General features: G+C 40.0%; 1 protein-coding gene across 2 annotated transcripts in view; it reads right to left on the reverse strand.

The window, feature by feature from the left end:
• The window catches only part of asap2a (ArfGAP with SH3 domain, ankyrin repeat and PH domain 2a), a 211,086-nt gene that overhangs the window by 47,106 nt on the left and 142,649 nt on the right, over window positions 1–21,331 (reverse strand). For both annotated transcript variants that reach the window (XM_078541632.1, XM_078541631.1), the window contains exons 10-14: window positions 17,240–17,343; window positions 16,177–16,246; window positions 10,038–10,125; window positions 9,223–9,271; window positions 491–657 (exon numbers count right to left, since the gene is read on the reverse strand). In XM_078541632.1, the coding sequence (XP_078397758.1) occupies window positions 491–657; window positions 9,223–9,271; window positions 10,038–10,125; window positions 16,177–16,246; window positions 17,240–17,343 (478 nt within the window). The remainder of the gene's footprint in view (window positions 1–490; window positions 658–9,222; window positions 9,272–10,037; window positions 10,126–16,176; window positions 16,247–17,239; window positions 17,344–21,331) is intronic.

Here is a 21,331-nt window from a genome sequence, read left to right on the forward strand (position 1 = left end):
AACAAAACTAGAAAGGATATTTTTGGTAAGAGGTTCAGGAGAGTGCTAAGGAGAGTTGATCAGAATGTAAGAAATTCACTAATTCTTTGAATCAAAAGCAACATTCCAAGAAATAAATGGAGCTTCACAGGATACCAATAGTTCAAAAGAAAGCTGCCAAAGAAAACTTGAAAAATTTCACATTTTCACATCAACTATTGTATACGCATTCATCATGTCCGTTTTGCATGGGTACGTGAAGCCTCTCGGAGCTAGTTATCAACTTTAAGTCCCAATTGTAGAGATATTTGTATTGTTTTGATGCAAAACATTAATTAGCTCTTTACTAATACTATAGGACAGATGGATATGGAAATAAAATCAATAGATTATAATGTGCAGTTAAAACCAAACATGGGATATAAACAGTGAAAGGGTATTTGTGACTAAGAACTGACTTCTTTGATGCAACAATCCTGTTAATCAACATTTAATTGTTAACACAAATTACCTGGTGCCCCACAATCACAGCAAACATCATTTCCAGTCATCCGCTGTACCTCTACAATAATTGCTTTTGTTAACTCTTGGACAATATTATTTTCTCCTGTGTTATGGTCTCCCTTGAAAGCGTTGTTTAAAGCTTCTTCTTTGCTATTCTGCAAAACAGACATCCAACTGGAAAATGGAAAGTGAGATATATTTCAGACATATGGAACTGAAGAGGAAGTATTTCCATACAATATTATGTTTACAATTAAAAAGCTATATCTGTGTTCTAAAGATTTTGACTTAGTACTCATGAATCTCAGGCACTATAAGGTGCCATAATCATCCAACTACTTGATAGTGTTTATTATTTCATTTTAGTCATTTTTCTCCTCTTTCCCCACTTGTTGGATAAATTTAACATTGAACAAGCATGCTTTGGTATTTGATTGCACTATTCTATTGAACAATGCTCTTTTCAAGCCTTAGTCTGGCTTATCCTCAAGGTGAACACCAGTGAAATTCTCAAGGTCAGGGGAGGAGTGGGTAATAGGTTGAAAGGACCTCATTGAGCCACCAGGCACACACACAGGATAGAGTTGGAGAGGACAGTAAAGAAATTATGGGGTTATTAGGATACAAATGAGGCATACATCATCTGATATGAATTTGTCAGTTTATTCAAAAGCCAATTACACAATTGCAGAACACAAACAACGTGTAAGACTACGAATACAATATAGTAAAATATGTAACATCAGTCTTAGAACATCACTAAGTAAGTTAACTGCTTGAGAAAATCTGGAGAGACCCTTAGTCTGACTATTTTGTATCATTCCCTCTATAGGAATTATACCAGTTCCCAAAGATCAGTTATGTTTTAACAAGATTGATAAATAACACTGCAAGTTATTTTCTATTATATTTAACATCTTTCGCTATGTTCTGAATGATGGTCAATATCTTCATTACATAATGCTGTGGCTGAGTTGAATGTCTTTTGGCTGGGGTTCAGTCTGATGCCCTTAACCACTCTTCCTGCTATCAGCTTAATGAAGAGGTGTAATATCCTTGGGCCAATGGTGATACATCTCTAACTTTATATGCTTTTGAGTTGTTCTTTGCTTTCAGTCTTCAGAATCAAGGTTGACCAGCTCTTTTTACTGTATTTGAATGATGTGCCTTTGCCGTGTCCAAATCTAATGCCTACATCAACGCCGAGTGGTCCATCTGGTTCTATTTTTATTATTAGTTGCTTAAACTAGCCTAATTTATGAAGCCTCAATTTCTGTTTTCGTTGCATCCATAAGGACGTCATTTACTACATGGATATCTGTTTATCCTTTGATGGGCTTTGGAATGTGAATTTAGGTTTTAAGTATTCTGATGAAACCGGGCAAGTGGGTCGGCTTCTTTTAAGTTTCAATTGAAAAATTCCAGATCCCCTTCTGCAGGCGAGAGACTATTCCTAACTTTTACTAATTTTAGATCTGTTTATTCATTTTTCCTGTTGTTGGTTGTTGATTATCATTTTTATATTTCTTCAATCTTGATTTTTCCTCTGAACATATTCATTCATAGCTCACTTTTTCCAGGATTTTTTCTAACTATCCTTTTTTGGCTTCTCAGCATAGCAGCTTAGGTCACACATGACGCCAAAGGTCCCTTTGGATTTTGAACTGTTGGTCACAGAATGTACATTTGATGTTGCCTTTTGACTGGGTTGGTGCTTTGCCTTTGCATTTGGCATGTAGGCAGGAGGGGGAAAGATGATCTCTTTTACTGCACCTGCTACATAGTGTGATGATGCTCTTGATTTATTGTTTCTTCTTCATATGGTTCTTAAATAATGTGGATAGATTGCTGTGTTTCTTTGCATTGGTTTCAGATCAATCAACTCAGTATGGGATGGTGATTTCATTCTGCATGTTTCTATCCACCTTGAGCTCCATTTCTACACTAGCAAAATAGGACTGATCTGTTATATCCAAGCCCTCAAAGCTGTTGTTGTCAACAATGTATATTTCCATTCCTTTAAGATTTCTGTTGCTTGGGTTATGACTTGTGAAACTTTGAATAATATATGGCCTTTTGGATCTTACTTTCAGAAGATGCTCATCTCCATTACTTTGTTAGTCATCATCAACTAATTTTCCAAGTTTTTGTCAAAGGTGACCTGAATCGATGTCAATTGGACAGGTAAAATAATGGTTCAAGTATAAAATACTCCTCTTTTGTTTGTGTGAAGGCTACATGACTTTGACAGAACAATAAGTCTGATTCTATCTTCATCTGGGGCAGACTTTTGCCCTCGTAGGGCAGGTGCTGCAGGCAGGCCAGGGAACGGTTGCGAAGCCGAACACTGCCCAAGATCAGGCCCCCACCGCGATTTCACGCTGGCCGGCCAACTAACAGCCAGCCAGCATGAATTGCACGCTGCAGCGCTGCCAGGGTGGGGGAGGAAGGAGCGTGAGCAATAAAGAGAGAGGCGCACAGAGTTGCCTCAGGGAGCTGAAGATTTTTAACCATAAAAATAAAGATATTTAAAATCAGGAAAACATGTCCCCTCGTGTGACTCTGTCACATGAGCAGGGACATGTTATAGAGGAATGTAAAAGGTTTTTTCTTAAATCACTGGTTGAAACCTCATCTCGCCCGTGGATGAGGTTTTGCCAAAGTACGAAGGCCACTTGGCCTTCTCACCCACCTGCCAATCTAACGGTTGGACGGGCAGTGAAAACTTCCACTCAGTTAATTGATTAAGGGCCTTTGTAGGCTGCTTAATTGTAGGCCGACTCCCACGTGTGCCCAACAACCAAAATATCAAGCGAGTGCGCGATAATGTTGCGACGCTCACCCGACGCCATCGTATGTCATTTTATGCTTGTTTGGGTCGGGCATGCGCCCGCCCGATGGGAGAAAAATTCTGCCCAATATCCACCCATGCATGCTTTCATCTGCTGTGGCAATCAAGAGTACGGAATCTTGCCAATTTTCATCTTTCTACCACAAAGGAATTGAGGACAATTGTAGGGCCCCAGCACTATCTCAACTGAAATTAGCTAACTAGCACATACTAGGAATTGAGCTTTGGGGCAGGATTTTCCACTCGGCATGCGGCGGGTGTCCGACATGCCCGAGCGTGAAATAGCACACAATAACATCAGGCGAGCATCCCGATGCCATCGCACACTCAAGCAATATTTCAGTCGGGCAGGCACACGCGAGAGTTGGCAGCACGCCAGCCAACAATTAAGAGGCCTATTAAGGCCATTAATCAATTAATTAACTGCTATTTTTCACTACCCATCCAATGTTAGAGGTGGCGGGCAGGCAAATTGGCCAGGCGGCCTTTGCATTTTTGAGGAAACCTCATCCAAGGTTGGGATGAGGTTTCCAATATTATTTTTAAAAAATAAAAATGTTTGGGCAACATGTTTAGGTGAGAGATTCTTTCCGGGACCTTAAAATCTTTATTTAAGGGTTTAAAATTCTTCAGCTCCCTGAGGCAACTCTCTGCCTTCAGAGAGCTTTCATTGCGCGCTCCCCTGCGCTGACTTCAGCGCTCACCTTCCTCCCGCCCCCATTCCGGCAGCGTTGAGCCTTTCAGCGCAGGTTTCACGCTGGCTGGCCATTAATTGGCCAGCCAGCATGAAATCGCGGTCGGGGGCCGATCACAGGTGGCAGGCCGGTTCCCAGCTGCTCCCAGGCCTGCCTGCCCAACAGCCTCAAAATCCTGCCCTTGGTGTATATGGCTTGGCTAAACACTGCATAGATTCAACGAGTCATCAGGAGACCATTGATTCTCGTAATTAACTAATAAGCCTATATTTAAATAAAGAAAAGACAAGACAATAAAAATTTAAGACAGTATACATTTTAAAGCATTTGATCAGTAAGTAGCCCAGGTTTCATTTATATTCCATTGAGAACTTTTAGATCATGAAAGTAAACTCAACCATGTCACTCTTGGCAATTCAATGCAGTACAGTGGTAATTATAAAATGGATATAAAAAATAGAATCTGCTCAAACATAAGAAGCAGTAAAATGGGGCAACGCAAACTATTTGCATTGCATAACTGTTTATGTCCTTAGGTGAATTTCTCCATTACTTCCTTTATTTGGGCAAGAGGTTACACTTAACACTTAGATGTACAAAATTCCAGAATTGACTTTAGCTTGCTAGTGCTTTTGGACCATGAACACCGCCATTACTCCAGCAGAATGCAGGAGCTAGAAGGAACAATTGGGTCCATGGTTGCCATTTAACCAGCACTGCATTGATTGGTATTTTTTTTCCTTCTATAGTCGTCTTAAACCATAAATGTATTCCCAAGTTGCCAGTACAGAAGAATTCCACTTAATGTATCATGCAAATCACTGCATTTTTGGCAACAATTTAATTTTATAATGTGCCAGGAAGGTTTTACAGCCGTCCAGATAGCAATGTACAAACATTGTGGAATAACAAGTTTAATTGAACAATAATGCCTTACTAAAATGTAGCCTCATTTTAATCCATCTGAAGTTATGTGCCATAAAATCTAACTTCTCGGTTGCCAATTATACGTAACAGTCACATTTAAGAATACAATCTATCAGCTAGGGAAGAGATAATTACATGGAAGGGAAGATTGCTAACTCCTCTTACAACTCAGTTCCTTTCCATTTTTGTACTTGCTCACACTGTATGTTAACTTTTTTGAACCCAGATCACAAATACTAATTGAAGGGAGAGCCTCTAAAGGAGATGCAGGACCAGAGGGATCTCAGTGTATACATACATTGGTCATTGAAGATGGCAGGACATGTTGAGAGAGCAGTTAATAAAGCATATGGTATCTTAGGCTTTATTAATAGGGACATTGAGCACAAGAGTAAGGAGGACATATAAGACACTATTTAGGCCTCATCTGGAATACTGCGTCCAGTTCTGGGTGTCATACTTAAGGAAGGACGTGAAGGCATTGGAGAGAGTACAGAGAATGATCCAAGGGATGAACTGCAGCTATGAGGGTAGATTGGAGAGGCTGTAACTGTTTTCCTTGGAGAAAAGAAGGCAGAGAGGAGACTTGATAGAGATATTCAAGATCCTGAGGGGTATGGACAGGTTAAATAGTGAGAAACTGTTCCCACTCAAGAGAACATCAAGAACTAGAGGGCACAGATTCAAAATAATTGGCCAAAGGAGTAAATGTGATGTGAGGAAAAGTTTTTTCACCCAGAGGGTGGTTGGAGTCTGGAACAAACTTCCTGAAAGGGTGGTGGAGGCAGATTCGATCGAAGTATTCAAAAGGGAATTGGATTGCTACCTGGAGAGAGAGTGTGCAAGATTATGGGGATAAGGCAGGGAAGTGGGACTAGGTGGAATGCTCTTTCAGAGAGTCAGCAATGGGCCGAATGGCCTCCTTATGCACTGAAAAGATACTGTGAAATAGAGAGAAGGTCATCTCAAACTTAGTTTGAGACAATCCTGGAAATTACAGAATAAGTGGTCCCCTCCACTTCTGGCATCAGGGCGATCCACAAAAATCATTTTCAGCACGACAAGCCCAGGTTTGAACTAACCAGTTATTGCAAAGGGACCCATCCATCTTGCTTCAGTCATATCAGAAGAGTTTTTACATTTTTAAAATTTTAATTAGTGATTTATAGATTGATAATATTACAAGTTTAAGAGTGTTTGTTTCTAGTCAGATTGATCCAAAAGACAAAGGGTGGAATTTTCAATCTCTTCCTCCCCACCCCCAGAGCAAGCTGGAGTGTGGAGGGGGGGGCATAAAATCAGGTACTGAGGCAGCGGCTCTGTGCCCATTGCCTACCTATCTCCACCATTATTTTACTACATAAGTCACATTCATCTGACAGCCTTTTTGTGAGCAGGGCTGGAAAGTTCCCAGCAATATCTTGTGGAACCAACTAGGGATAAAGCTATCTTAGATCTAATATTGTGTAATGAAGCAGGGTTAATTAGTAATGTCATAGTAAAAGATCCACTGGGAAACAGTGATCATAATACCACTGAATTCCATGTTAAGTTTGAAAGTGGCATACTCCAATCACAAACAGGGATCTTAAACTTAAAGCCAATTACATAGGTATGAGTGGAGAATTGACTAAGGTTAATTGGGAAAATAAACTAAAAGGTGTGGGGGTAAATGAACAGTAAGAAACATGTAAAGAAGTAATTCAAAACATTCAACAAAAATACATTCCATTGAAAAATAAAAACTCAGCAAGAAAGGCCCATCCATGGCTCATTCAGGAAGGTAAGGATAGCATTAGATTAAAAGAAGAATGTCGCAAAACACAGTAACAAGTCTGAGTGTTTTAGAAACCAGCAAAGGGCCACCAAAACATTGATAAAAAGAGAAAAATTAGAATATGAAAGTAAACCAGCCAATAATATAAATACAGATTATAAGAGCTTTTATAAATATATAAAAAGGAAGAGAGTAGCTAAGGTAAACGTTGGTCCCTTAAATTATCATGGGGAATGAGGAAATGGCAGAGGAATTGAAAAAATGTTTTTTATCTGTCTCCACAGTAGAAGACACAAGTATAATACCAAAAACAGACAGGAACCTAGAGGCTAAAATGAGTGAGGAAGTTGAGGAAATTATCAGCAGAGAAAAAGTATTGGAGAAATTAAAGGGACTAAAATCCAACAAATCCCTGATGGCCTACACCCTTGGGTTCTAAAAGAGATAGCTGCAGAGATAATGGATGCGCGAGCTATGATTTTCCAAAATTCCTTAGATGCGGCAATGGTCCCATCAGATTGGAAGTTGGCAAATGTTACAGTGCTTTTCAAGAAAGGGGTGGGAGAGAAAACAGTGATGTACAGGCCACTTAGCCTAACATAAGTTATTGGGAAAATGCTAGAATCTATTATTAAGGAAGTCTTAACAATGCACCTAATCATACAATACTTTTCTAAGTCTTAACAATGCACTTAGAAAAGTATTGTCTGATTAGAATAAGTCAACATGGTTTGACTAAAGGGAAATCCTGTTTGACAAATTTATTAGGGTTTTTTGAGAATGTAACTAGAAGGGTAGATGAAGGAGAACCAGTAGATGCAGTAGCCCTGGATTTCCAAAAGGCATTTGATAAGGTGCCACACAAAAAGTTAATAAGCAAGGTAAGGCTCATGGACTTGGGGGTAATATATTAGCACGAATAGAGGATTTGTTAACGGATAGAAAATAGAGAGTGGGCATAAATGAGGCTTTTTCAAGTTGGCAGGCAGTGAGTAGTGGAGTACCACAAGGGTCAGTGCTGGAGCCTCTGCTATTTACAATCTATATTAATGACTTAGATGAAGAGACAGAGAGTAATGTATCTAAGTTTGCTGATGATACCAAGCTAGGTGGAAAAGTAAGCTGTAGGGAGGGCACAGAAGGGCTGCAACGCGATATATAGGTTATATGAATGGGCAGCAAGATGGCAGATGTAGTATAATATAGTTATTCACTTTGGTTGTGAGAATAGAAAAGCGGAATTTTTTTTAAAAACTTGTGAAACTTTTAAGTGTTGATGTTCAAAGAGACTTGGGTGTGCTCATACAAGGAACACAGGATGCAGGTGCAGCAAATAATTAGGAGGGCAAATTTCTTTTGGTCTTTATTGCAAGGGGATTGGAACACAGGAATAAAGAAGTCTTGCTACAATTGTACAGGGTTTTGGCGAGGCCTCATCTGGAATACTGTTTGCAGTTTTGGTCTCATGTTTAAGAAAGAATATACCTGCATTTGAGGCAGTACAGTGAAGGGTCACTAAATTGACCCCTGTGATGAGGGGATTGTCCTATGATGAGAGGCTGAGTAACTTAGGCCTACATTCTTGGAGTTTAGAAGAATGAGAGGCGATCTTGTTGAAACATACAAAATTCTTCAGGGGCTTGACAGGGTAGATGCTGAGAGGTTGTTTCTGCTGGTCAGGGAATCTAAAACAAGGGGGGCACTGTCTCAGGATAAGGTGGCTGATTATTTAGGGCTGAGATGAGGGGAAATTACTTCCCTCAAAGGTTGTGAAATCTTTGAAATTCTCTACCCCAGAGGGTTGTGGATGCTCCATTATTAAATACATTTAAGGCTGGGATATACAGATTTTTGGTCTCTCAGTGAATCAAGGGATATGGGTGGCAGGCAGGAAAATGGAGATGAAGCCCAAGATCAACCATGATCGTACTGAATGGCGGAGCAGCTCAACGGGCTATATGGTCTACTCCTGCTCCCAATTCTTGTTTTCTTGTGTAACAGCAAACCCACAGCTCCCCCACTCTTCCAACCAGGTCCTTCACTCACCTCTTCCAGGCCTGCCAGTCTGGCCCCAGGAAAACCCCCCTACTCACCTTCTAATCCAGCCCCGTGGTCCCTCGACATGGTCAACTGCCTGCAGTCCCAGCAGTGGCGACCGCTCCTGGTAGTGCTGCTGTGACTAAAGAGTTGCCAGCCAGTTGATTGGTTAACAGCTCTTGGAGATGGAATGTCCTCTCAGATGGGGGCATAAGTCCCATCCAAGCCAATTAACATGCTGACGGCCATAAAAATCAACCTCAGGATAAAGTGGAGGCGGGCTCACCACCGACCTTTAAGCCAGGGTGGGGCCCCCATTGCTGCGTAAAATCCAGCTCGTGGTAGCTTACTCTGTTTCCAAAGTAGAAATAATTATTTGCTGCAGAGCCATTCTTATGAAGCTAGTCTTCTTAAGCTATTAAGCATTTTACATCAGTAGTTTTAAAACTTACACTTGGCATTCCTGTTCATCATCCACTTGAAAATGGTACGTTCTGTCATCTACACATTGACAAAAGATGCATTGAAAATTTAAAATTCAAACCATTAGCAGTAGTGTTGCAAATCAGAAATTCACTTTTATATGCAGGGTTGAGTCCTAAAAGACAGACTTTATTTAAGTGACATTAACAGAAAATTCTGAAGAATAACAGGGATTCTTAAAATATTGCAACTAATTCAGTTTTATGGAAGTTCATTATAAAATCCCTTGCACTTATAAAAAACATTAATTCACAAAATGTCTCAAAGTTTACCCCATTCCACAGGAAAGCATTTGCTGCCATACCCGTCTCCAACCTGGGTAATTCTCCAGCACTGTTTTCCCCATCCTCCAAATTCTTTCTTGCCTTCAGCCCACCGCTCTCCATCCTCTTCCTGCTTTCACCACCACCTCTTTCCCCAGCTTTGGCCTCAAACTCTTCCACCCCCTTCTTTGGGTTGAGCTAATCTCATACTCCTGAGCCTGTTCGATCTGAATATTGCACTTGACCTCAACACAGTATTACCTTGGGAGATCAACAAGGATTTGAATATTTTAAGGCCCGTAAAATATGTTGTTAATTTTTTTAGAATAAAAATCTTCAATCAATAATTACAGAAGGATCTTGTCCCTTCAAATTTATAGTCAATATATTATGTTTATATTTCCAACATTTTCTGAATAGTTACAGTTTTGTGAACTTCCTTTAAATTAAGTCCCCACCTATGGAAGTATTTTTCTTGGACCACATGCAAAAGTATTTCATTAGGTTTAAAAAAAACATACGTGATATGAGATCAAAACATTTTCTCTCATCCGGATTTGCTTTCACCTGACATGTGAGTAGATTAAGCTTTGCTGGTGGTCTGTTAACCTGTAGTAAAAGCAGAAATAGTTGAAATCATTCAGAGGAAATTTTGCTCGAACTAGTATAAATAAGTGTTTTATCCAAGTGTCAATGACTGCACTGGCACTGGGTCAGTTATTACTTGGCACGTAGACAATAAACTACCCATACTATACAACCAAAAAGAATTCCTCTTATACATGCTACCCAATATTACTATTTCAATGGAAAATAAAATCGGGCAAGGTGTAAAATCAATATTACACCTGTGAGGGAATCTATATTTTTCAATTTAATTTGTATGCTTTTGAGACAGACCCTACCTCAAAACAGAGGCCGAACTAAAAATGAAACTGAAAGGGAAGCAAAAAAGGTAAATACAGAAATGAAACTGAACTTCCCAGTCTAAAAAAAAACCAAACACAAACTGAGTTTGGGAAATCGAAACTGAAACCTTGTTGAAAGATGTAAAAGGACACAGATCAGTCCAAGCTGGGTGGTAGCAGTTGTTGAGTCCACTGGAGCAGAACAGACAAGTTGAAGGAGACTTGAGAAGAGGAGGCTAGATCCAGAAGCTGAGAATAAACAAAGAGAATAAGCTGCTGCAGCTGTAACTTGAAGATAACAGTGGTGGATCTACGCCATCCAGAATAAGTTGAGCAGGTCCTGCAGACATGTGGCATTTGTGGTGAAGACTGTGCCCAGGGAACTTGGGTAGATTGTGCGTTGCTGTCGCTGGGGGATCAGACAAGCTCCTAGAAGGAGGAGCTGAAATTCCTCGTGAGGAAGAGAGTTTGAAGGGCTTTGTGGCTCACTGTGATCACTAAGATCAGAGTGGACTGCTGAGCCAATTCGTAAGATCTGTTTTAATTGCATCTGCCATTTAATGAGCAATTTATAGTTTATATTTGACCACAATTTGCCCGTTAATTCATGTTTAACTCGTCAATTTTGGATGTTAGAGTATAGAAGAGATAGCATTTAGTGTTAGCTTTGTTGATTCTTGTATAGTAAAAGTTTTTTTTCCTCTGTTTTAAACTTTGGAATCTTGTGGCTTCATTCTTTTAGCAAATAACTAGGATTTCAAATTTTGTCTACTTTAAAGAAGTTACTAGTCTCTACCCAGATCTTATCATGCCCGATCCCTTTAGTTTCCTGACTGGCAGGCAACACTGAAATTGCTCTCAATGACATATTATCCTTCTTGATAGAGGAAAGCTGACAGCTTTATTTGCATAAGTTGAATATATTAGTTGACCATAGAATGTGCAGCAGTCATGACCCATATTGTAGCAAAAGCATAGCTGCAGAAGCAAGTAGTTAGTAGCCAGATAGTAATAAATAAATAAAATTAATGCATTTTCCCAAAGCAGATTTACAATATCAGAAATTACACAAAAACACTGACATGAATGAACAGAATTGGGTATATCTCACAGACAACATTTTAATAAAAGATAGTTTCTTAAGTAAATTGTTTGTAACACAAAATACTAAGACTTTTCCTTCCTTCTCCTTTAACCAAAAGGATATGCAACAGAAAGATGGTATGAAATTGTAAATTAGATAAAATATTTACCATTCAACTATAATTTTACATCCAGCTGCATAATTTCACCGGTATTAGAAACTACATGCAGCTCATGTAAATATCATAGGAGATCACTGCAATTTTTGACATATAAGCAGGTTAAAGCTTCAAAAGCTTTGAATTTTTCTGAATAACTGATATCTCCAAGAAAACCAACTGTAGTACTAAGCTTGTGTGTGTAAAAGATGACTGATTTAGGATAAAATATATTTTGTAATCAAGCCAAACACATTTGTTTTCAACTTATGAAAGGTCTCGAGAGGTTCAATGAAAGACTGTTTCCATTGTTTGTTTAATCAGTACAAGAGGCATATTTTCAAGATTATCACACTTAGGATTATCAGAACTAAATTAAAAGATTTTTTCAATAAAATATTATTGGAGCATGCAAAGATTGACCACAAATGACCACCGAGACAGAAACTACAACATAAAAGGAAATTGGATAAATGTTTGAAAAGAAAAACTATAGAAGGCAGCAGACGAGTGTAAGGAAATGGTATTAGAATGGATAGCTCCATTTGAAGAGCTGTCTAGCTACGATACATGGATCCCAGGCCAAATGAACTCCTTCTGTGCTGTAATTTTATAACCCAATGATACGCAAATACATAATTACTATGTAATTTATGTGTCTTATCATAATGAATGCATCGCTGTCAAGTTTCAATTTTTATTTCTCCCCACTCTTCAACTCTTCCCTATACCACAAACAAGGTTTAAATTTTATTTATGGGAAAATAACTTAAATAGGGAAAGTTTCCTCATCTGTCTCACTTACAAAAAGAACCTATTGATTATTAACGTAATGTAGCAGACGCAAGACACAATATTCACAACATAATTTAGAAAAGACTTCACATAATCGCAAGTATTTTAAAATATTGCTCTGTTAACATTTGACAAGGAATTATATTCTTGTTAGTGTTCCTGCAACGTTGAAACGTTTCTGTTGATTTGTATTATACACAACAGCTGTCAAAGTTGTGCCTGCTTCGACTCTGGAAAAAGCAAATACTACTCATATCTGACTTTCAAGACTACATCTACCGTGCAGACCACACAAGTCTCTGTATGGCTATATACTTATGTATATCCTTTATTTCTACATGTTTTGAATATACTAATCTGTTAGCCTTTAACACCTATAAGCAATCTCAGTTACATAGAATTTACAACACAGAATCAGTCCATTTGGCCCAACTAGTCAATGCTCCACATGAACCTCCTCACACTCTCTACTTCACGTAACCTTATCATCATATCCTTTTCTCCCTCATGTGCTCGTTTAGCTTCTTCTTAAATGGATTGAGTCACCTCAATTATTCTGTGATACCATGCTCATAATGTTCATATTGTATATGCATATTGTGCATTTGTGCGATATATAATATACACATACACACATCATCTCTACATGTACCTTATGAAATACCTTCATAACTTTAAAGACTTCTATTAAGTCACCCCTCAATTTAATGCTATCTGGAAAAAAGAGCCCAGCCAGTTCACTCTTTCCTGAAAGTTATATATGTCAAGCTGTTGAGAATACCATGAATGGAATCGAAAGCAGCTCTCAATTCTCTACTCTCATTCACCAGCAAAGTGATGCAATGTATCGCTGACAGTGCTATCAAACTCTACTTACTTACCTGCTCACTGAACCTCAGTTTAGGTTCCACCAGGACCACTTGGCTCCAGACTTCATTATAGCCTTGGTCCAAACATAGACAAAAGAGCTGAATTTCAGAGATGAGCCAAGAGTGACTGCCTTTGAAATCAAAGCAGCATTTGACTGAATGTGGCATCAAAGAACCAAGTTTAACAGCAGGACTTCATTTTTAATTTTTTTCTTCTGTTTCCTGCCTGGCAGCCATTGCAGAGGAGGTGTTTAATATCAACGCAATGAAATTTCATAACAAAGCAAGCTATTCATTGCATCTCTAAGTTAGTCCCTTTATCCTCCCCTTTTCCCATATCCTGTCAAGTTCTTCTATTTCAAACACTTACTTTCCTAACTATATAAGTAAATTTTTTTCATGTGTATTATACTTCAGTCTGGAACTCCAAAATCCAGAAACTCCAGTTGTCCAGAATTTTGTATTAGCAGGCCCCACAACTCAGACTCACCATTCACATAAAAACTTTCCCCTCGTTGGGCGGGTTGCACCACCATTTTACATGGATGGGCCAATTAAGACCTGCCCAGCTCCCAGTGCGGACGGGTGGGGATTCCCTAAGTATTTTCCTGTGCTCTTTCATGCATGCACCTGGAAGAGCGCAGAAATCTGTGCCTCAGGGAGATGAGTTTGACATGTGTAAATTTAAATAAAGGAGAAAAAAAACTTTTAAAACATGTCCCCTCATGCGACACTGTCACATGAGCTGGAACATGTCAAAAAATTAATGTAAAAATTTTTATTAAATTTAAAAAACACTTCATGAAACCTCATCCCCCCCGTGGATGAGGTTTCATGAAAAATGCAAAGGCCGACTGGGCTCTTCGCCTGCCCACCAACCTTAAGGTTGGACGGGCAGCTCATTTAATTGAGTTAATTAGGTCTAAAATGGCCTTAATAGGCCTTTGACAGTTTGGCAGGTGCGCAGTCGACTCGGCTGCGCGCCCACTGAACTGGAAATCTAGATGACGTGCGGTGACGTCGGGACGCCCACCCGACATCACCACGCGGCATTTTACATGTCGGGGAGCGGGCCCCACCCCCGCTCGCCAACCAGAGAATTCAGCCCCAGTAGTTCCTCTGTGACCTCACGTTTCCCAGCCCTAATCAGGTTTCAATGGCAAGTAACTAAGTGGCATTTACCTGCCTATTCTCTCAGGTTCCACTGGGAAAGTAAGGTTAAAATTTCCTATTCAATGTCCGGTGATCATTTTTATTTACTTTGTTCAATTAGGAAAATTATGAATTGTGACACTGTCTTGGAAAAAGTGGTGAGCTTCTTCACAGCGTGATCAGCAGCTACCTAATCTAATGTTGCTTGGGAGAATTTAGCTGCCAATAAATTAAGGTATTGGTAACAAAAACAAAAATACCTGGAAAAACTCAGCAGGTCTGGCAGCATCTGCGGAGAGGAACACAGTTAATGTTTCGAGTCCGAATGACCCTAGGGCAGGCGCCCCGACGTCACCGCGTGACATTTAGATTTTCAGTTCGGTGGGTGCGTAGCCCGCCGAACTGTCAAAGGCCTATTAAGGCCATTTAAATAGTAATTAATTAAATTAGCTGAGCTGCCCGTCCAACATTAAGGATGGCGGGCAGGCGAAGAGCCCAGGCGGCCTTCGCATTTTTCATGAAACCTCATCCACGGGCAGGGTGAGGTTTCATGAAGTGTTTTAAAAGTCAATAAAAATTTTTAAAATAATTCTTTCGCATGTCCCAGCTCATGTGACAGCGTCACATGAGGGGACATGTTTTAAAAGTTTTTATTTCCCTTATTTAAATTTACACATGTCAAAACGATCTCCCTGAGGCACAGAGGTGCCTCAGGAAGATGCGTGCAAAAGAGCGCAGGGAACGACTCAGGGAATCCACCCCCTGCCTGTACAGGGAGCGGTCAGCGCTTCTGGGCAAGCCCATGTAAAATGGCAGCAGCCCCCCGATCGGAGGTGCCATTCGGGTTCACGCCTGCCCCCGCACAACCACCCTGACAGGGGGAAAATTCAGCCCAATGAGTTCAACAGCCTCCAAATGGTCTCACTTTAGTATTCGGATCCTATTTCAAAAGGGTATTCAAAATAAGTTAGCCAGCTCCACAATGTGACAACCAAACTAGATGATGAATGGTGAAACAGTGAAGTACTGACATTGAATTGCCAGTATTGTCAATGAGTAAAAGTCAATATTTTTCTGGAAACATTTAATTACATTACAAAGCTATAGTAGGTCCTTATTTTAAGTCACCCTGCTTAACATTGTTTCATTTTAACGTAGTTTGTTCTTTAGGGCTTGTTTTTCAATTTGCATTACCATTTTCAGTTTTACTTCACCTGCGCTCTGGTCTCGCACACCTGCGGGCTGAGTTCAGTTCCAGCTGTTGCCATGTTCTCTTGCCAAAGCTGCTGTCACTGTCACCAGAGGCCAAGGCTGTGGGGAGAAATCGAGGCCCAGCATCCGAGAGCAGGAGTGCAGGGCAGGGACGGGAAACTGCCACTGCCGATCGGGTGGTGGTGAGCAAGGGAACAGGGCACCCAGCTCCATCTGCTGCCCAGGACAGCGGCTCAGCCATTTGCAGACTGTCAGGAAGAGGTCTAGACTCCGGACCCAGGTGCAGCTTTGGACTGGGAGTTGGGCTAGAGCCTCAGGTTGTTCAGTCACTGCCCTGGGCTGGGATTGGGGTGATGATGAGGATGGTGGTGGTAAGGCCGAGGACAGATTTTTTTTAAAACAACGAGCTCATCAAAAGAAAGCAATAGCTGACATGAAAAGTCTCCAATTCCTATGGTGTGGAGCACAAAACCATTAACATACCGTTCCATGTGATATTGTAAGATAACCATTTTTTACTGTACATTTTCTTTTCTGCCACACTTTCCTGATTCTGGAAAAAAAAATAGATTAACATTAAAATTTGCACATATTGCATTTAACCCACAGTCTCTATGATCTTTGGGAATACAAGTTGTTTTGAATTGAGGATAATTTTGAGACTCTACATTTGAAATCATGGGCAGTATCTTTAGGTCGGCGAGCACGGGGCGGGACCCGCTCGCTGACACGTAGAATGATGCGGGATGACGTCAGGCGGAACTCCCAGCATCACCCCGCATCATCTCCATTTTCAGGTCGGCGGGGGCACAGCCGAATCAGCTGTGTGCCCGCTGACCTGTCAACTGCCTATTGAGGCTGTTTAAAAAGTCATTAACCTAATTAATGGACCTGCCCGTCCAACCTTAGGGTTGGCGGGCAGGCCAGGAGCCCCGGTGGGCTTCAGAAAAAGCATGAAACCTCATCCATGGATGGGATGGGGTTTCATGTGGGTTTTAAAAAAGGTAATAAATGTTTGAGTTAAAGTAATGGACATGTCCCAACTAATGTGACAGTGTCACACGAGGGGACATGTCAGGGAAATTTTTTCAACATTTACCTTCAAAGTTTTAATTCTGAGCCAATCTCCCAGAGGCTGCACTTTGCCTCAGGGAGATCAGTGCGCTCTTTCGTGTGCATGTGAAAAAGTGCACTCCCCGCTGAGGGAATATTCCCCCCCCCCCGCCACCACCCGCACAAGGAGCGCATAGCACTTCCTGGCGGACGTCACACTGGGCGGGCCTTAATTGGCCCACCCACGTAAAATGGCGTTGCGCCCCCGATCAGGGGCGCCAATTGGAGGGCGTGCCTGCCCGTGCCCGCTCCTGCGCTTTCCCCCCAACAGGGAGAAAATTCTTCCCCATTAAATTGCAGTTCCAAAGCTAGTGGAATCTCCCCTCTTCTGTTGATTAGATCAGAAATATTTGTTTTCTGTGACAGGTTTAATGAGTTTTTGTGAGTTTTGTAAAGTGGTTCAACATTTTAGGAAAAAAAACCTTCCACTTACCCATCACTTTTTTTATAAAGAAATCCACATTTTTCTGTTCCATGCTCTTTGTTTCCCTGAGGCTGATGTAAGCTGTACGTTATGTTTGGACGAACCTGCGAATCCTAAAGAAGAGTATTAATTTGCAATTGAAATAACTTATTTTCATGAAAGACAAGGAGGAAGGTGAAGGATTATACCTACGTTTCTAACTCTGTTCTCTTCACTAATGATGACTGAGCTCTGCATGTTTCCAGCATTTTATGGGCAGAAATTTCCCCCCATTTTGGGGGGGGGGGGGGGGGGGGGCACAAACCCAATCAGCGCCCCCGATTGGGGCCTTGCTGCCATTTTACGTGGGCGGGCCTCCGTGACGCACGCCCGGAAGCATGCGCGCGAAAGAGCACAGAAATCTCCCTGAGGCAGAGAGGTGCCTCAGGGAGATTAGTTTATGGTTTAAAAATTTAAATAAAGAAAAGGAAATATTTTAAGACGTGTCCCCTCATGTGACAGTGTCACATGAGCTGGGACATGTTCATGAATTTTGATTAAAAAAATTTATTTCATTAATCAAACCTTCATGAAACCTCATCCCGCCCGTGGATGAGGTTCCATGAAAAATGCGAAGGCCGCCTGGACACTTCGCCTGCTCGCCAACCTTAAGGTCGGATGGGCAGCCCTGTTAATTGTCTTAATGACTATTTAAATGGCCTTAATAGGCCTTTGACAGTTCTCCCGGTGAACTGAAAATCTAAATGACACGCGGTGACATTGGGACGCCCGCCCAACATCACCGTGCGTCATTTCAAGCGTTATCGAGCAGGCCCCGCCCCTGCTCGCCGACCCAAAAATTCTTCCCTATGTTTTTGTTACAGTACAGGGTGGTGCTCTATTATTTAATTCATACCATGTCACTTTCTCCATAATTTAAAATTAGTTACAAGGTTTATTGCGATGTGTTGAACCATTTGTGGATGGCCTGCTAACATGGGGTGCAGGTGGTTTGAATTTATTCCAATATTGGCTAGTGCAGATTGGAGTGTATCATGGAAGTATACTTTTAGCATAGGTGAAACTAAATTATCACATTCCACATAAACTTTGGATACATGGCAAAAAAAGTGATTGCACATACTCATGATCTTCAGCTGAGGCTAACAGCTAAAAAGTCTTAAGGAGCTGTATATAGTGTATGCAAGAACTACCATGATGCACATCTTACATATTGCAACATCTTTACTTCTTTCCCCTTGAAAAGTAGGATTAAGCAAGAAAATGTTCAAAAAATTGTCCTAACCCATTCCAAATGTTGATGCACAATACAGCTCAAAATATCTGGTCCTAAACAATGTGGTATTTCCAGGCCAGCACTAGGAACACCGGGACAGAAGACCATATAGCCCCTCAAGCTTGCTCTGCCATTCAATAAGATCATGGCTGAGCTGCAAACTAACTCCATATGCCAGCCTTTAGCCCATATCCCTTCATACTTTTGGCTAATAAAACTCCATCAATCTAAGTTTTAAAATTGATTGACCTAGCTCAATTGCCATTTGTGGAAGAGTGTTCCAAACTTGCGTAAAGAAACATTTCCTATTTTCATTCCTGAAAGACCTGGCTCTAATTTTTAAGACTTTGCTCCCTAGTCCTAAACTCCCCAACTAACAGAAATAATTTATCCCTGTCTACCTTATTTGATTCCCCTAACATTTTTGAAACCTTCAATCAAATCACCATTAACCTTCTAGATTCTAGCAAACACTGCACTAGTGTAATCTTACCTCATAATTTAACCCTTGGTATCCAGGTATCAATCTAATAAATATATGCTTCACTCCCTCCTGCAATTTCCTAACCAGGCAATTATTTGCCTTCAGTTCCATGAGCTTCAACTTTAGCTAATAATCTCCTAAAGGGACTTATCTTCTGAAAATCCATGAATCACATCCATTGACATTCCCCTGTCCACTATTTTAGTCACCTTTTCAAAAAATTCAATCAGATTTGTTAGGCATGACTATCCTCTACAAATCCAAGCTGGCCCTCTCCGATCTGCTGAAAATTTTCCAAGATGTTCAGTCACCTCATTCTTATAGACTCTAGCAATTTCCCAACAACAGATGTTAGGCTAACTGGTGCATAATTTCCAGGTTTGCCTCTGTCACCTTTCTTAAATAACACTGTAGTGGGAAGCTAACTTTGATAAAAACATCCAAACTCTGTTTCTTGTAATTAAGATGCTGCTAGCGTATCATCATCAGCTGCAAATCACAGATTTTGATTTGTGCCAAAATTTCTGGAAAGTGTACAATTAAGCCTTGCTGATTTTGGCTCCAGGTTATTTGCTTGTAGAAAAGGATATGGACTCAAAAGATGAAAAGCATCAGCTTCATTTATAAGAAAAAAAAATCTAGTGGACCAAAAACTGGATTTAACTTTATGAACTATTGGAAGGGGAGTGTCAGAAATTAACTGGAAAATGATGCCTAGCTATTTAAGAGCTATTGCTTTGTTCACACCAACTAATTATTATTTTTTTTTATTCATTCATGGGATGTGGGTGTCACTGGCTAGGCCAACATTTATTGCCCATCCTTAATTGCCCTTGTTCAGAGGGCATTTAAGAGTCAACCACATTGCTGTGGGTCTGGGGTCACATGTAGGACAAATCAGGTAAGGGTGGAAGATTTCCTTCCCTAAATGATATTAGTGAACCAGATGGGTTTTTGAGACAATTGGCAATGGTTTCATATTCATCATCAGACTTTTATTCAAGATTTTTATTGAATATAACAGTAATAGAATCCAAGGTTGAAGAAATTAATGTTTTGATTTCTTTCTGTTTCAAAATATGGATAAAACAAACATAATACATATTTATATTAAGATAACAGTCAAAAAAACTTAAATACAAGAAATATCCTCCGACCAAAATTAAATGACCAACTATCAACTGGCAACATTTAAGCACCAGACAAAACATAAGAACAACTTACTCTCCTAGACTTTGATCACAAAGGATAATCGCATTTTGGAAGAAAACAAAATATATCGTTTAGTTACAAGAAATTTAACATATCACATTAAGAATAGCTATAACACATTGCATGCCAAGTTTACTAAAGACTGGATGAAATTTGTTATATTGTTTTCATATTACCTAATCTCCACTTCTACAGAAATAAATACAGGATACTTCAAATATCACAGGCCTCAGGAATTCGTCACGTTATTTCTAGAGATTGATCTAGTTCCCTGCAAATTAAAGCCTCTTGGGAATATATTTTACATTCAAGTATCAATCTTAAAACATTTACACCTCTTCTTTTCAAAATCTAAAAAAAAAACCTGGTTATCAAACATCAATAACTGGATGGCACATAATATGCTTATTCACTCCATTCTAGTTGGCTTTTTGACAAATTGGTCTATAATGATTTTTTTAATGTTAACAATGTAGCCTAATTTCTTAAAACTTATTTAATCTCACTATTTAGTTCTATATTTAAGTGAATTTGAGTCAACAAACCCTGGCTGCCCAACAGCCTTTTCTGCCATTTGATTGACTCATGATGGCTTTGTATCTCAATTCCATTTACCCACCTTTACTCCATATGTTCCAATACGCTTATCTAACAAAAATATATCAATCTGAGTCTTGAAAATTTCAATTAACCTAATGTTGTCAGAACTCGAGGAAAAATTCCAGATTTCCACTATCCTTTGTGTGGAAAAGTGCTTCCTAATTTCACTCCCAACTGGACTAATGCTAATTTTAGGAGATTCAGCAAATGCACTAAAATAGACAAAAATGTTATGCAATGCTGTAGATAATGAAATGGTAGCCATTTAAAAGAGCAGAGTTAAAAAAAATGATACAGATATCAGTTAATTCAAAGGTGGTTGATCTATTCAGCACACCTGGAATTTGCTGCTTATAGTTTAACCTTCAGGCAATCAACAGGCTCAAGAAAAACTCCCATCTTTATAGGTTAACAACTGTATGTTTTCAATTCATGTGTTATCATGTTGACGTCACCCACCACCCCGACTCCAAGCCACAGATGCTGCAGAAATAAATCTACTTAAACGCTGGGAACAGCTTAATTATCG

The sequence above is a fragment of the Cetorhinus maximus genome, chromosome 5 (assembly GCF_964194155.1).
Source record: "Cetorhinus maximus chromosome 5, sCetMax3.hap1.1, whole genome shotgun sequence".
Lineage (NCBI taxonomy): Eukaryota > Metazoa > Chordata > Chondrichthyes > Lamniformes > Cetorhinidae > Cetorhinus > Cetorhinus maximus.